Source organism: Uloborus diversus, chromosome 2 (genome assembly GCF_026930045.1).
Source record: "Uloborus diversus isolate 005 chromosome 2, Udiv.v.3.1, whole genome shotgun sequence".
NCBI classification, from domain to species: domain Eukaryota; kingdom Metazoa; phylum Arthropoda; class Arachnida; order Araneae; family Uloboridae; genus Uloborus; species Uloborus diversus.
In genome coordinates, this window is record NC_072732.1 from 23,947,727 (window position 1) to 23,963,225 (window position 15,499).

At 29.7% G+C, this 15,499-nt stretch overlaps 1 protein-coding gene across 1 annotated transcript in view; it reads left to right on the forward strand.

Moving 5' to 3' along the window:
* The window catches only part of LOC129235122 (very-long-chain (3R)-3-hydroxyacyl-CoA dehydratase 1-like), a 38,707-nt gene extending 23,208 nt beyond the window's left edge, over positions 1-15,499 (forward strand). The window contains exons 2-7 of the mRNA XM_054868810.1: positions 1,592-1,709; positions 3,685-3,792; positions 5,881-6,002; positions 6,335-6,374; positions 12,787-12,925; positions 15,094-15,499. Coding sequence (XP_054724785.1) covers positions 1,592-1,709; positions 3,685-3,792; positions 5,881-6,002; positions 6,335-6,374; positions 12,787-12,925; positions 15,094-15,167 — 601 coding nt within the window. The 3' untranslated portion in view covers positions 15,168-15,499. The remainder of the gene's footprint in view (positions 1-1,591; positions 1,710-3,684; positions 3,793-5,880; positions 6,003-6,334; positions 6,375-12,786; positions 12,926-15,093) is intronic.

Sequence of the window (15,499 nt, forward strand, 5' to 3'; positions counted from 1 at the left end):
CAGAAGCTTAGGGAATAAATAAACAAAAAATTAAAGGCAAATGACTTTACAGTTTCATTACAATGTAAAAACAATAAAAAAACCACATATAATAATTTTAATCATGAATTTATTCGAAAATATTTCAGTGCACGATGACTTTTGTGGCGTATTTTTTCTCTGTCTCATCGTTTTTTCACAAATTTCAAAAATAACATTTGGCAATATTTTGAGAAAAACTACTGGGTTTTATTCAGAATGGCATAGGAATAATGTAAAAAAAAAAAAAAAGGTCTTCATATTCGAATTCAGTTTTGCGTTATTTTGGTTTTACTACAAAATTTCAAAGTGTACGAACACTTTTGGGAGCCACTGTAGATGTACTTCGGTAATGTGAGCTATTCACGATATTTTTATACAACTTGTCCTCGATCTTTTAGATCATACTACTTACGTATGAGTTTTCAACTTTCTATTTCATAACGTTTTTGTGTAACGTAAGTTTACGCGCATGAAGACATCACGAGAGAATTTGCGATAATTAACTAGGGAGGCGTTCAAAATGGATATTTCGGTCATCTATATGTTCTTAGGTACATATGCGCTGGAAAAACTTGTAAAGTTTAAATTGGGTGATAGTAAAATAAAAATTTAGGTCGAAATCTGATTTTTTTGGGGGGGGGGGGATTACAATTCCTTATTCCTAGAAAGGAAGTAAAGTGAAATGAATCAATGATCCTTTAAATCCTTGACAATCTTATCAATTTATTTCTGTTAGATTTTTTTTTCTTTTTTTCTTTTTTGCCATCGGCCAAAAGCATCGGCCATCGGCCATCGGCAATCGGCCATTTGAAGGAAAACAATCGGCCATCGGCCATCGGCCATCTTTGAACAATCGGCCAACAATCGGCATCGGCCCATCGGCCAAAAAATGCCATCGGTCGAGCCCTAATGAACAGTCAAGCACAGCAGAGAAATTTGCAAGAAGGAGAATAGTCAAAGTATTAAAAAGCAAGAAGAATGAAACCAAGGGAAAATTATGCACTATCTGGACTATTCACTTTGGAATAATAGCTCGTTAAACTTTCAAAAATATTTAATCTGATCCCAACAACATAATAAATATTTTCATGATGCATAAACAATGTCAAGTAGTAGATTTCAATAAAATAATGAAAAGGTTTGAAATATGCATTGCTGCAGTTTAAGGAAATGTAATTAACATTAGATTCAATAACTGCATGCAAAAATTATATTTAATTTGAGCAAAAGGGATTGGTTGATAATAAATTGAACATTTTGAAATTTTTCTATACAAGATTTTTATTTAATTTGTTTTTGTTCATCCCATGCTTATAATATTATATGCTTTTTTGAATATGAATTTCTTGCTTCATTTTTTTTTTTTTTTTTTTTTTTTTTTTTTGTGGAGAATAAAAGGCTATTGTGATTCTGACTGAAAATTTTATCATTATACTTTCATAAAAACATTATACTGTCAATTTTATTAATTTTGCTACCCAGTCAAAAATTTATTTTCTGTTTATTTGTTTTGTTGCATTTTTTTAATTAATATTTTATGATATGTATCATAATTAAAAATCTTCAACAGTTGGAGTTATATTCTGTTTCAAACTGTAAAGTTCCTGCTGAAGTATAAATCTGTTGTTGGTCTATGGAAAATCTGTGGAACAAGTCTTTTAATATTCCAGTCACTTGCAATGTTAGAAGTAAGACAATTTATATATATATATATATATATATATAAATATAAACATTTTTTTTTCTTTTTTTTTGGTACTTTACTGTTAAAGGTAACTTGGTTTGATGACTTGTTTACTTTCTACCTTGGAAACTATAGAAAAATTGCTTAGAGCAATTGGTCTGCAGGTAGATGGCAACCCTAGAAAAGAAATAGAAGTTGTTGAATGTCGCTAACTTGTGAAATTTTTAGTTTTGCTACAGCAATAAATAAATTAAAATTGCCAAAAATAAAACATGTGCCAAGTCAAGTGAAGTATCCTTAATGGAAAAGTACCTTTTTTTATATATATATATTTCATGTGAGTGTACAAAAGCAAATAATTATGGAAAGTGAAAAATACAACCAGGTGGTCCAGGAATAATTTTTGCAAAATATATATATATATATATATATATATATATATATATATATATATATATATATATATATATATATATATATATATATATATTTGTTTAAATTTTAAGCTGGTGAGACAGTCTTGCTTGATGTATGAATTACTTTTTTTTATGGTAACTTATATGTACTTAATTTATTAAAAATATTGCCACATATCTTTTTATTTTTGATCCCTAATATCTACCTCAGAGCCAGAAGTAAGTCACATCATGACAATTTTACAGGGAAAAACTTTTCTGGCTTGTGCAAAGGATGGGACATGCGCTCTTTTAACCCTAATAAAAAAACTGAAAATCACAATTTTTGGAGTTCTGTCAGTCTGGCTATTAGGTACAGGTATTAGAACTGAAAGTTTTTGAAAATAAAATTTTAGAATTTGATAACAACTAAATTAAGTCTTTGCTTGTTTTATGTATCTAGATAGGGAATTTCTGTATTGATAATTATATCATGTACAATTAAATGTTATTAGAATTCATAATTCTTCAGTATTCTGCATATGAGTAATTTATAAACAAACATTGCGTTCTTGATGCACTATCATACTGTAAGATTCTCAGACATTTCTTTGAATTAAATTCTCAGTGTTGTCGTAATTCAAAAAGGGGGAAATTTATAGACTTAATAAGGTAATCAAGTCCTGAGGATGTTATTAAATAAATTAAACCAACTAGAATGAGATGGGATAGGCAGAGAGAACAGCCTCTAAGGTCTTCAGTACTATTCCTGCTTCTAGAAGATCAAACAGGAAGAAAAAAAAATGAAAGGAACTGCCTGGACAAGGATTTTGGAATAATAAAAGTTATGAACTGGAGGTTTATTTCTGGCAGGAGAGTGGACAGGGAAAAAGGATATTGCCCACAAAGGGCTGTCGTACTAATGCTGCTGCTGATGTTTTTTTAAAAATAATCTGTTTATATTCATTACAAAAAATGAGAATAATACAGGCTTGGTAAAAGTTTTTTTTCTCCTCCCTTTAATGTATTAGTTCTAACCATCAGTTGCATGAAGTTCCATTGTAGCATTCTTAATTTTAAAACTATGGTCATAGCTTTTTCGCTTTAATTATAATATTAAGTATAAAAAACTTTTTAGATTAAATCATATTCTAAGTACGTGGGATATTATCGCACATGGGGCATTCCACGGTATTTTGGACATTATGTAGAGTCCGTAACGTGACCTTTTTTTGCCATAACTTTTTAATTTACCGTTTGATTTGCAAATCATTTTAATTTGAGCTGGTGTGTTGGTAGGAAAAGATCAAAATAAAATAATATGTTAATCAAACAGTAAATGGCAAAAAAGGTCACGTTACGGACTCTACATAAATGTCAAAAATACCTTGGAATGCCCCACATGCAAAAACTTGCCAATGTAAGATTATGTAATGCAACACAGCATCAATGTAAAAAAAATAAAAATGTTTAAACTCTTTCATCATTATTGATGGAGTGACTTTAAATACCTTATTTTTTTATTTTAATTATATTAAATTGTGAATGTAACTGTTCTTAAAAGCTTATCACTTTATCTTGCAGGTTTTACATTGCATTCTTGGCCTTGTTCCTTCCAATCCTGTAGTCACATTTGTTCAAGTAGCCTCTCGAGTCATGCAAGTTTGGGGCATTATGCTTCCCATTGAAAAGGTAACTTTTCTATAGAGCAATTAAAAGTACCGTAAAACCCCTCCCGACGGACACCCCTCAAATGCGAACACCCCTCTTATGTGGACATCTTTTAATTCCTCGATTCCAATGAAAATAATATTAACGCTAGAAAGACGGAGGGGCCTGTGTGGCCCCTTGCATAGTTTGTTGTTTAATAACTCGGATAATGACTAACGGAACGTAATGTAACTTCCTGACTTTTCATTATATGACACTATTTGAATGCTTGTTTAATCATTTTATCATACGCCTCATAGTGCTGTAAATATTGATCCTTATACCTAGAAAGACGGGAGGGGCCACAGTGGCCCCTAAGCTTTTTTACAATTAAAATTTTTTTTTCCTTTCTCCTAATTGTCGTAGCATAAAAAAAGGCCACTCTCTCTAGTTTAACCTGTAACTTCCGCTTTATACAGCCAGTTGGATATCCAAGTGCTATAAACAGTACTGACTGCTTACCAGCCTAATGGAAGCCTTGGCTCTTGAAAAGAAAAACTGATCCAAGCTTTTGGCCAGTATAGAGAGCAACACTACAAATAATTGCATACTAAGTTTTTATTTAGTCATGAAAGAAGGTGCATTGGGCATGTGGACACACTCAGGAAGAATTTTTAAAATAATTCACCCCAAAAATGGGTAGGGGCCACACTGGCCCCTTCAGTCTTTCTAGGTATACAGAAAATGTCAGTTGTTCTAGTGTTAAACCCCTTTCCTGTGTTTCCCCTTTATTGGGAACAAAAAAAAAATTGTCCCCTTAGTGTCCGCATTAGAGGGTTTTTACTGTATATTGAAGTTTCAAATTTTTTCTAAATATTTTGATTTCTATTTAAATGTTGTTGCAATCAATTTCATTTTGCATCATCTGGATCAGGAGTATTCAAACTTGTGGTCTTTGGACAATTCTTTGAGTTACTTTTTTTTTCTTGAAAGGAACTCTTTAAACCGTGAACAACAGATTTCATTAGTAATCACTATTCGTCTGATCAAAAAAAAAAGTAAAAAGGCTATCTATTTTATAAAAGGCTATCTATTTGTTGAATTCAGATGAAAAAGGGCTTTGCAATAAAAAAGCAACCACAGCCAACTTAATAAACAAAATTTTCATTTTTTATAATCATAATTTAAAATATTGTTTTTTTTTTTATTTACTGTCCATAGAAAATATTTAAGGAAAAAATCTATTAGCTTACCATTCATATTCTTATTAAAATGTTTATATTATTATAAAATCAATTAGCATTGTTTTTATGTTCAGTGTTTAATTGTTCTGTTTTATTGTTTTAGTTATCTATAATTTTTGCGTAGTCAGTGGAAATTGGAAAAAAAAGAAAACTATATTGTGATAAAATAAAGATGCAATAATACAGGGTGAGGTAAAAGGTTTTTTTCCCTCTTATGATTGTCGCTTTGTCCGCCAATAATTCAAAAGCTGTGTTAGTTGAATCCAATTACAAGCATCAAATTATTAATTTATTAAATCTAACTAATATTTAATTATGAACTTTTAAAACTTTCGGCTAAGATGTCGCTCCGGCTATCAGTCCCAGAGGTGACATAATAATGAGGTTGGGATGTATTGATAATTAATTTAAAAATAATTTTAAAATTTTTTAATTTAATACCTAAAAGAAAATAAAGTTTTAAATTTTGTATTAAATGATTTTTTATTCTCTAATGCAAAAAAATATTCTTTTTAGCTCAAAAATGCTTTCTAGTGTCAAATATGCCTTTACTTTATCTCACTTTAAGGTAAATAAAAAAAACTAACCGATTTTCCTGAAAGTGCCAATAGTCATAAAAATAGTGACATGTTCCATATCAATTTGAAAACAAACGTTGTTCTATTCATTTTTCAGATTTATTTATTTTTTGACCAAAATGATTTCAAAAACCATTTGTACGGTCACTTATTGGGTATGGTAACAGTGTCAAGGGTTTAAAAGATTGTTTTGCACAGAGATGAAGAGCTAAGAACAAAAGTTTAATTTTATGCAGTCTTTAAATTAGATATCATTTTACTGAATTTAAAAAGTAATCTGTATTGACTGTTTGTTTCTCTAATTTTAGGTGCAAACTTCTCCAACATTTGCAATAACTATGATTGCTTGGGGATTAACAGAGGTAGTAAGATATTCATTTTATTGCACAAACTTGCTGGGAAAGCCACCTAAATTTATAACTTGGTGCAGGTAACTTGAACTTTTTTTGCTTCATTAAAATATCCAAAGTTTTAAGAAGGTTTTAAATTGTTTGTAAAGTAACATCTCAGATTTTACATCAAAACTAAAGAATTATTTGTGCTGAAGAATTGTTCTCTATTTTATTATCTATATGTTGCTGCATTTTAAAAATCACCCAGAAGTTTCAGTGTAGGATTTTCAAGTTACAAATATGAGATTAATGTATGAAGTTCCCTATGTTTTGCAATTAGTGTATTAAAAAAAAAATGAGTCTTCTAATTATGTTTTCTCCTCTAACATTGCCAGATTTTAATGTCTTTTCATTTTTTTTTATTTGACAGATATTCATTGTTTTACGTACTTTATCCTGCTGGAGTTGTAGTAAGTATTAAAATGGTTAAAGTGTCAATAATAAATGTAGTTATGTAAAGCATAATGTAAATAAGATTGTTTTTTCTCCTCAAAATTTATCAAATTATAAATAAATTAAGCCTTTGGTCATTTAAATACAAATTTAACTGAATTTCAAATGTGTATTTGTGAATAAAATCAGAAATTTCCTGTCTTAATATCTCCAGGCATTGTATTTACAAATATCATCATCAGTTTTAAGTAAAAATGGTTCCTTTACTTTTTACAATGTACCTGAATAAATTGAATATTTTCAACTTTAAACTATACCTAAGCATTTGTCAGGCCTTAACTTGCAAACAACCCGAAACTTGCAACCCTAAAATTGCAAGTTATGTTTGTTTGGGGTCCTTTTACAAGTAAACAATTAACTTTTCTGCTTTTAAAAGAATACAAATGGCAGTTCTTTTCTGCACATTGAGTTAAATGCAAAAACCATGGTGTAGAACTTGCTACGAAACCAATACTTTTTTCTGAAGTGCAGCATATCAAAGCAGATTTAGAAACTTATTTATAAACAAAAATATTTTTTAGTTTTAGGTTTTTTTTTTTTTTTCAATACTTAAATAGTTTTTGGGCAAATTTAAACAAAATTTCATGCAAAAATATTTTGACTTTTCGTTTTAACGTTAAAAATAAAATAACAGAATTTTTCAAAAAATACTAAGCACTTTTCGCAATGCACTCGAAAGGACAAAATAACTTTTCTGGGTCAGAAAGGACTATTTAAGAATTCCTGTAGTTTTCGAAAATTCAAAGAAAATGACACCACAAAGGAAGAAAAGTGCAGCTCAAGTCATGAAGAAAATTTCTTATCATTATCTAGCTTTCAATCATAACTTTGAGTGTTGAAACATGCGAATTTTTCTTATTGGGAAAGTTATGTTTGAAATGACTAGAACCGCACTTTTTTTCCTTTGTGGTGCCATTTTCTTGGAATTTTCGAAAACTACAGGAATTCTTAAATAGTCCTTTCTGACCCAGAAAAGTTATATTGTCCTTTTGAGTGAAGTGCTTAGTATTTTTTTTTTTAATTCTGTTATTTTATTCTTTTTAGTAAAAATGTATTTCAGAAATAGAATAATTTTACCATTATAAAACTTCACCTTATTTTTTCATATAAATACTTGGTACTAAAAGGGAAAAAACCTACATACGTGTCTAAAACGTTAAGCAGTTGGCACTAAAATTTAATCCTTGCTCCTCTCTAGGATTTATGCTTGCTAATTTCAAAGAAGCCTTGATTCAAAATCTTCATTATGATTGCTTTTAACATTACTGTTGCAAGGCAACAAAATTTGTAACAATGGGTTTTATATTTGAACATTTAATAGGGAAATTACATGAAATTTGTTTTCCATCCTAACTGAAATAATAATTTTATTTTAGAATTTTTATTTTTCAGCGTTAAGTTGTACCTTAAGATTAAGCAAATCATTTAGTGAAATCCCGAAGTTTTTTAGTGTCTAGTTGCAGAGATATAAGCAAAACCAGGAATCAGATTTCTCTGTGACAATCAGGCCAAGTATAATATAAAAGTGCTTAATAACAAAGAATCCGGTACAAAACCAAAAATATTTTAAATGATTTAGTTTTTTCAACACTTTAAATAATACTTATGTAAGGTTGCTAACCTGTTTTTAGTTATTTCAGAAACAATGACTTAAAATATGAGGAGTTTCCCAGCTTCTTCAGTAGCAAAACTAGGCTGAAAATTTGTAGCTTACTATATTACCAAGGAAAATTTTAAAATGAAATTAATAATAATATTTGACAATACACTTATAATAAATACAAAACATATCACAAAATAAAATGTAAAAAATGTTATTTTTTTTTTAATCTTAAGACTTTAAGCTTGGTTTGCACTAAGAAGTAGGAAATAAAATAGGTAAATAATTTTTTGATTTCAACACTCAAAAATTGCAGTTAATCTTAATATGTTTATATTTAGGTTAATTCTAAAGCATCCAATAAAATTTAAATAAAAAAGTTGAAAGAAGAAATGTAGGTAGTATAGTGAAAAAAAAATGTTTGCTTTTGTTTTAATCCAGAGTTTTGTGGTTCGCGGACCCCGGGGGGGTCGGCAGTGCTATCCAGCCAAAATGTTAAATATAATTGAGATTGCAGGACGATTAACGATATTTTAATTAATAAAGATAGCACCTTTATCTTAATATATAAAAATCAATGTCCTGAGATAACATATATATATACATCAACGCACAGCCAATACGGCTGAAGCCTCAGACTTGAAATTTGGCAGCAATATCCACATGATTACGAAAGTATCCACTAAGAAAGGATTTTTTGAAATACCAATTAGTTCGGGAGAAATTAATTAAAACCCGTTAATTTCTGTGAAATTAAAACCTGTCATTGAAATCCCTTATTTTAAGAGGCTTTCCTCCATTCAAATCATTATTCAGTACTTCATCTCAACTTTTGGTCGATAGCGAATTTTAATTTTGATATTGTTTTTATTTCTCACGTGATTTTTCGAGGCTTTTCTCAAGTCAAATAATGTTTCTGTCTTTTGCTTTCATTTTTTTCAAAACTAGAAACGAAGTTTTTAAGAACATCATCATAGGCGGACTCTCCTTTTGAATTTAGAAGCTTGCAGTTTCCTGTAAATGTTTGCTTTGCAATAGCCGTTAATAAGTCACATGGACAGACATTAAAAGGAGCAGGGATCAATTTAAAGAAGACTTTTTTTTTCACACGGCCAATTTTATGTAGCTTGCTCCAAAGTCTGTTCATCAAGCAGCTTAATAATTTTAGCACCAGAAAAAAAAATCCAACCTAAAAATGTGTTTTACAAAGAAGTTCTTGCTTAAACATAGGTATAACAATAAAATGTGGATGGCCTGTGTTTGCAAAGATAATCAATGCTGTAAAAGGATCGTTAGTAACAGTTAAAGATCGGTTAAGGACAAGGGCATATACATAAGGAGTCCAGGGGCCCCGGGATCCTCCCAAAATTAGAAAAAAATATAGGTAATAAGTAATTATTACAGGGGATTTTCCAAACTAGGTGCCCCAAACACTGTTAACCCTTGCTAATTCCATTACCCGAGCAATGCCGGATACGGGAATGCTAGTGAGGAATAAAAATGTTCATGCTTACGTACATGCAGGATGCAGCAGCCGCCCCCACCTCTCCCCAGAACTCTTGGATGTAAACACACTACACATTAATCAATTTTGTGTACATGACGAAGTTCATATTACTCCAAAACTATATTAAGTAAGATGCAAGCATTGAGGCATTTTTTACGCCATAAAAATATAACTCATATTAAAAATTAACACACTTAAAGTAGGCTAACTGTGTTTTGTTCACTAACTTCAAAAGTTCATTTTTATTAGTAAGCTTGTAGAAATTTGGTGGTGACATTTTTATTCCTAGTTGAATTTCAAATAGAATTTTACTTCCATGACTCAAAATAATAATGTAAGAAATGAAAACCATACAAGAGTACAGGAAACACACCACCAGCTCAGTCATTCCAGCCGAGGACTGCAGTTTCGTGCTTATTAGCACTCATCAGCCTGGCATAGGAAGTGCTCTGAAAATATACTGAACAATGAATAAATAAATTTGAAGGGAAGAAAAATGTGAAAATGTATTACAAAAAAAAAAAAAAGATTTAATTATATTTATCACCTAGCTGCTCAAAATATTGCTAGTTTGTATGCTCGAATTAAAAAAAAAATGGAAGAAGTTTATGTCTCTGCATTGAATCGTGCTTTGAGATTTTTCGTACGGCTTTGAAATATTAATTGTTACAAAGTTCTTCAGGCATTTCAAAATGTTCAGTGTAAATATTTTTAATGTTTTTTTAGATTTTGTATCAACATTTAGTGTTTAAAGTAGGTACTTTTATTTCTAGTAAAATACAATATACAGTGGCTCCCAAAAGTGTTCGTACACCTTGAGATTTTGTAGTAAAACCAAAATAACACAAAACTGAATTTGAATATGAAGTCCAATTTTTTTTTTCACACCATTCCTATGCCATTCTGAATAAAACCCAGCAGTTTTTTTCAAAATATTGCCAGATTTTATTTTTGAAATTTGTCAAAAAACGAAGAGACAGAAAAGATACGCCACAAAAGTGATCGTACACTGAAATATTTTGGAATAAATTCATAATTAAAATTATCATATGTGGTTCTTTTATTATTTTTGCATTGTAATGACATTATAAAGTCATTTTCCTTTAATTTTTTGTGTATTTATTCCCTAATATTCTGCTTATTATTTTAAAATGGTAGGTATGCGTAGAAAACAACAAAAGCGATACGAAATTTGATTTTTTTACCTCACAGTAGCCGTAAATTGGTTTGATATGTCTCTAAATTGGTTAATTTATACCATTCTATATTGGAGTGCTTGAGAAAATGTTTTTAAGACAAGAATCGGATCGAAAACAAGGTAAGAAAAGGTCAACTGGCAAAGTTAACAAAGCGCGATCGGAGGCTTACAGTTAAAAACAAAACATGAAAAATACGCATTTCAGAACTGAAAAAGTTTCTGCAGAATTGAATAAAACATTTTACGTTAAATTTTTACCTAAAATTGTTCGCCAAGGTTTCTGATTAGTTGGATTAAATGGGACCTCTTCCCGCAGAAATTTTCTTGTTCGTGCGAAAAACAGTAAGCTTACGCTTTCCGTCGTAAAATTAATGATAAATAAGCTCAAAACGTTTTGGAACAACGTCTAAATAATAGATGACAATAAATTCAACATTTTGGGTTAAATTGTTGTATAATTGTAAATGGAAGAAAAAAATGAGGAATTTAATCTTAAGAACTTAGTTGGATCAGTTAATCAGGACGGTGAAGGTGTTTTTGTGTGAGGGTGCATCTCAGCATCAGGACTTTGAAATTTGGAATTTTTTGGTGAAATAATGAATTATGCTGTTCATTTAAATATTTTAAAAAACAATTTTAAACTATTAGCCCAAAATTTGGTAATCGGAAACAACTTTGTTTTTTATCAAGATAACGATAAGAAGCACATGTTCGCATTTGATGCCTCAAAATTTGTCCTTAAGCTTAGAAATATCTCCTCGATCGCTAGATTTAAACTTAATGGAACATATAAGGAGATATCTGGTGGCTAGATTACAAAAATACACAATTGAAACGAAAAGCGAACTAGAAACAGTAAGACTCGTAGTGCGGCTGAACACTTACTCAGAAATTGCTCAAAAAAAGAAAGAAAAAACAATGAAATCTATTCCCAGACGTTTAAAAGGTGTTGTTGTAACTGCATGATATTCTACTAAATAATAACTTAGTAAAAAGTTAGATTATTTACTAATTTGACATTTTTCCAAAGTGTACAAAGACTTTTGTGAGATAAAATTTAAATTTACGGCACTTTTTAGTTTTTGATTTTTAAAAAATTAAGTTTTAATGTTTTATTAAAAATTTTCATGTAGTTTTGTTAAAAATGGATCATAGATCTTATAATAAAATACCTGTTCCGAAATATTAATTCTAACTAATGAATAAGGGCCTATTTCATTGAATGTCGTAGGTGTACGAAAACTTTTGGGAGCCACTGTATTTATTGTTAAATACTATTTAAATTAATTATTTTTTGTTATGATATCTTAAATCGCATGGTTAAAAATAGTTTTATTTCTACGTACAGTGTACATTTTATCCTTTATTATTTAATGCCAACTTTCCAAAATTGCATATTAGGCTCAGTGGGGGGAAATTCTCGGCCTGTAAGCACAATCCGCTTGTAACAGCTCCCGTCCTAAGGGGGCGCTGCCTTTCTTGGGCTGCCACCCTGAACAGGTTAACTTTATTAATAAAATTAACTTTATAACTTCTATTATATTTCACTGTGTTTGGCAACAATTAAAAAGTGAAATTTGCAGATACTAGGACAAAAAGAGTAACTTAAGAAATATTTAAATATCTGCACTATATTATAACTTTTTTAATCAAAATATTTTTTAAATTGCTGAATTAGCTGAAATCAAGAATGATAAGAAGAGAAATTTTTCAATATCAATACAGATTTTCTATATATTTAGTCTTACAAAGAAATGAAGGCATTTATTCCCAACATTAATAACTTTCCTCTATGACGAAAACGTTAAAATAGCTGTGAATTAAAGTGTTTAAATTTTTCAATAAACATGTTTCCTTTTTTTAAATAACTTATTGGATCAAGTGGAGTTAATGATATTTCTTGATACTGTTAATTGCATCAACAGTACAGTGATTTTCGTTATCATTATTCATAATGCCCTTGTAAATGCAACTCATATGTTAGAAGATACATTTTCTTTCTTTTTTATTTTTTTTAAACAATAAATCTTTCTAAAGCTTAATAATCCTTTTTTCTTTTTCTAGGGAGAAGTTGGGAACACACTTCTTGCTTTAGACATCATTAAAAAGACCCAAATGTTTTCATTATTACTGCCGAATCCCTTGAACATATCATTTAGTTACTATTATGCAAATATTTTAATGATGCTCACATACATTCCAAGTAAGTTATTATATCTTAATAATATAGCTTTGCTATGTGCATAGTGCATTTTTTCTGACTTGCAAAGTGACTTGTATATTTAACTTGGTTCCATTCATTTCATACCAATCACATCCTTGTTTTTTTTCTTTGTAAATAGCGTACGCACCCTGTCTGGATTTTTATTTCAAACAAGAAATAAAATGTTTGGATAAAATTTTGAATTGATTGTTCTTTAAGATTTATTTCAATATATTTTAAAGGAAATGAAAATATCTGGCTGAATAGCAAGCAATTTGGATTTACAGGCACTGTTTTATGATGAATATTCTGAATCAAACTTTCTAGTTTTTGTATATGAATGAAAATGAACAATATTCTGTGCTGGTTCTTGAAATGCGTAAAAGACTAATATAGTAGTTCTGTAGAACGAAATGTATATAATATACATTTTGTTCTACAGAAATATATTCCTTGCAAATAGCATATGTAGGAAATCTTGTGATCACACTATAGGAAGCAGCAGCGAAAACAAAAATGTATTCACTTAACTTTCCCCGAGGCACAGAGTAAACACACCTATAGGGTCTAGCAATCAAGCCAAAAAAAAAAGAAAATTATGGGAGCCAAATCAAAAGTCTGAGTTATGTTCCCACATTTTATAAAGAATGCCCTGCTTGTAATAATTGTTTACCAGAAGGTGCTGAATCAGAGAGCATCTTTAATACTTTTCTCTTGACTATATGATATTAGAATATTGGTAGTTTCTATACAATACTTTTAACCTTTTATAAATTTAATTTTATTTGCTTACTTTTATTTTAAATAAATTAGTTGTAACATAATTTTTGAATAATGTTTATCTTAATATATAAAAATCTTCTGTGTGGACGTTTGTCACCATAAGGCTTTTAAAAGGCTGGACCGATTTTGATAAAAATTTTGCTTGTAATTAAGTTGTGGCGAGCATGGTTTAGAAGCGTGATGGATCGAATCGGAAACGATTTTGTTAATGAATTTAAACATTGGATGGTTATATCTCCCAAATGATGAATATTTATTTTAACCTATTGTTGAGCGAGAACTGAAATAAATATTTAACCCGTTGCCAAAGGACAATAAGAAAGCCAGCCAGCTTTTTGTAATGAAATTTCTTACTGTGATATGTCAATTGAGAATAGATAAAACGTAGAGAGAGAGTAAAGCTGTCATTTCTTAAAAGCAACGATTTTAGGTCAAGTGATATATTTTAAAGAAAAGTACTGGAAGATTCACGCAAAACGTGTGTTCAGTCTTCGTAGTTGAACTATGTGACCGGATCGGTGCTTTAGGTTTTCCTGATCAAATCATTAGAAAGTACCGTACCTAGCAACTTTTGTTTCTCGGCTCAAATGCTCAAATCCATCTGAGTTTTGGCACCAATGTCAAGAATACTTTGAGGATTATCAAACTAATCAGTATATTATTAAAGGAAAAGATGATGGAATTTAAGGACGAAACAAATGTTACTTTCTGGGGAGATAACATTTCCGGGCTTATTGGCCGTGGTCTAACTGGAGTAGAAATTCCAGACGTTTCGGCTTGCTTTGCTGCAGCCATCATCAGTGGTTTGAGTTTGGTGAGACTGATTCCTGGCTCCGGTATTTAAGCAAACTGGTACTCCAGTATATTAAGCAAAAAAATCAGTTTTTTTTTGCTTAATATATATATATATATATATATATATATATATATATATATATATATATATATATATATATATATATATATAATACTTTTGGTTTTAGATGGTATAGGAAACTTGATGCATTTCTTTAGTCTGTCACTACTCGCAATCATTTTTCTTCCTGCATTTGAAAATCAGCTTTGCTTATTTCACATGAAAAATGTTATTGCACTACTGTGAGTTTTACATATTAACTAAACGTGCACTCTTTTATTCATTTAAAAACAAAATTTTAAACACTGGAATTCCAGGATTCATCAGTTAAAAAACTCCATAATTCTGTGGTATACCCAGAAAAGTTTCGCTCATGCTAATATCTCCCAAAGTATATATATATTTTTCCCATAATAGCCGAGTTTTTTTTAATATCTGATAAGGCTTTTGAACTATTTAGTGTGAATAGATAATGTATTGATGTTGATAGTAGTATCATTTTAATTTAATAAATTGTTTTGTTTTCCAGTTTTCCCTCAACTATTTGGACACATGGTTCGGCAACGAAAGAAAGTATTAGGAAATAAAGACAAGTCATCATAAACTTTTAATGCCTCACTTTCATGAACAATAACTGAAATGAATTAGCATTTTATTTGTGAATAAGTTTGGATTGTGCAATAGACTTTTGGATATGTTTATAATTATACATATGCATTCATATTCAACATTTATATAAAATTAATTTAGCTTCAGATACGTTTCTAACACCTTTGTACTAAAAGAACAAAATATTATTCTGTTGTAATTTATTATATATTTTTTTATTGTCTCTAGTCAAATATTTGAAATGTAAGTATATTATAGCTATGTTAAGGACAATTGAATGATCTAAGCTTTTTTTTTACATAATAAATTTTTTTTAAATAATAGAA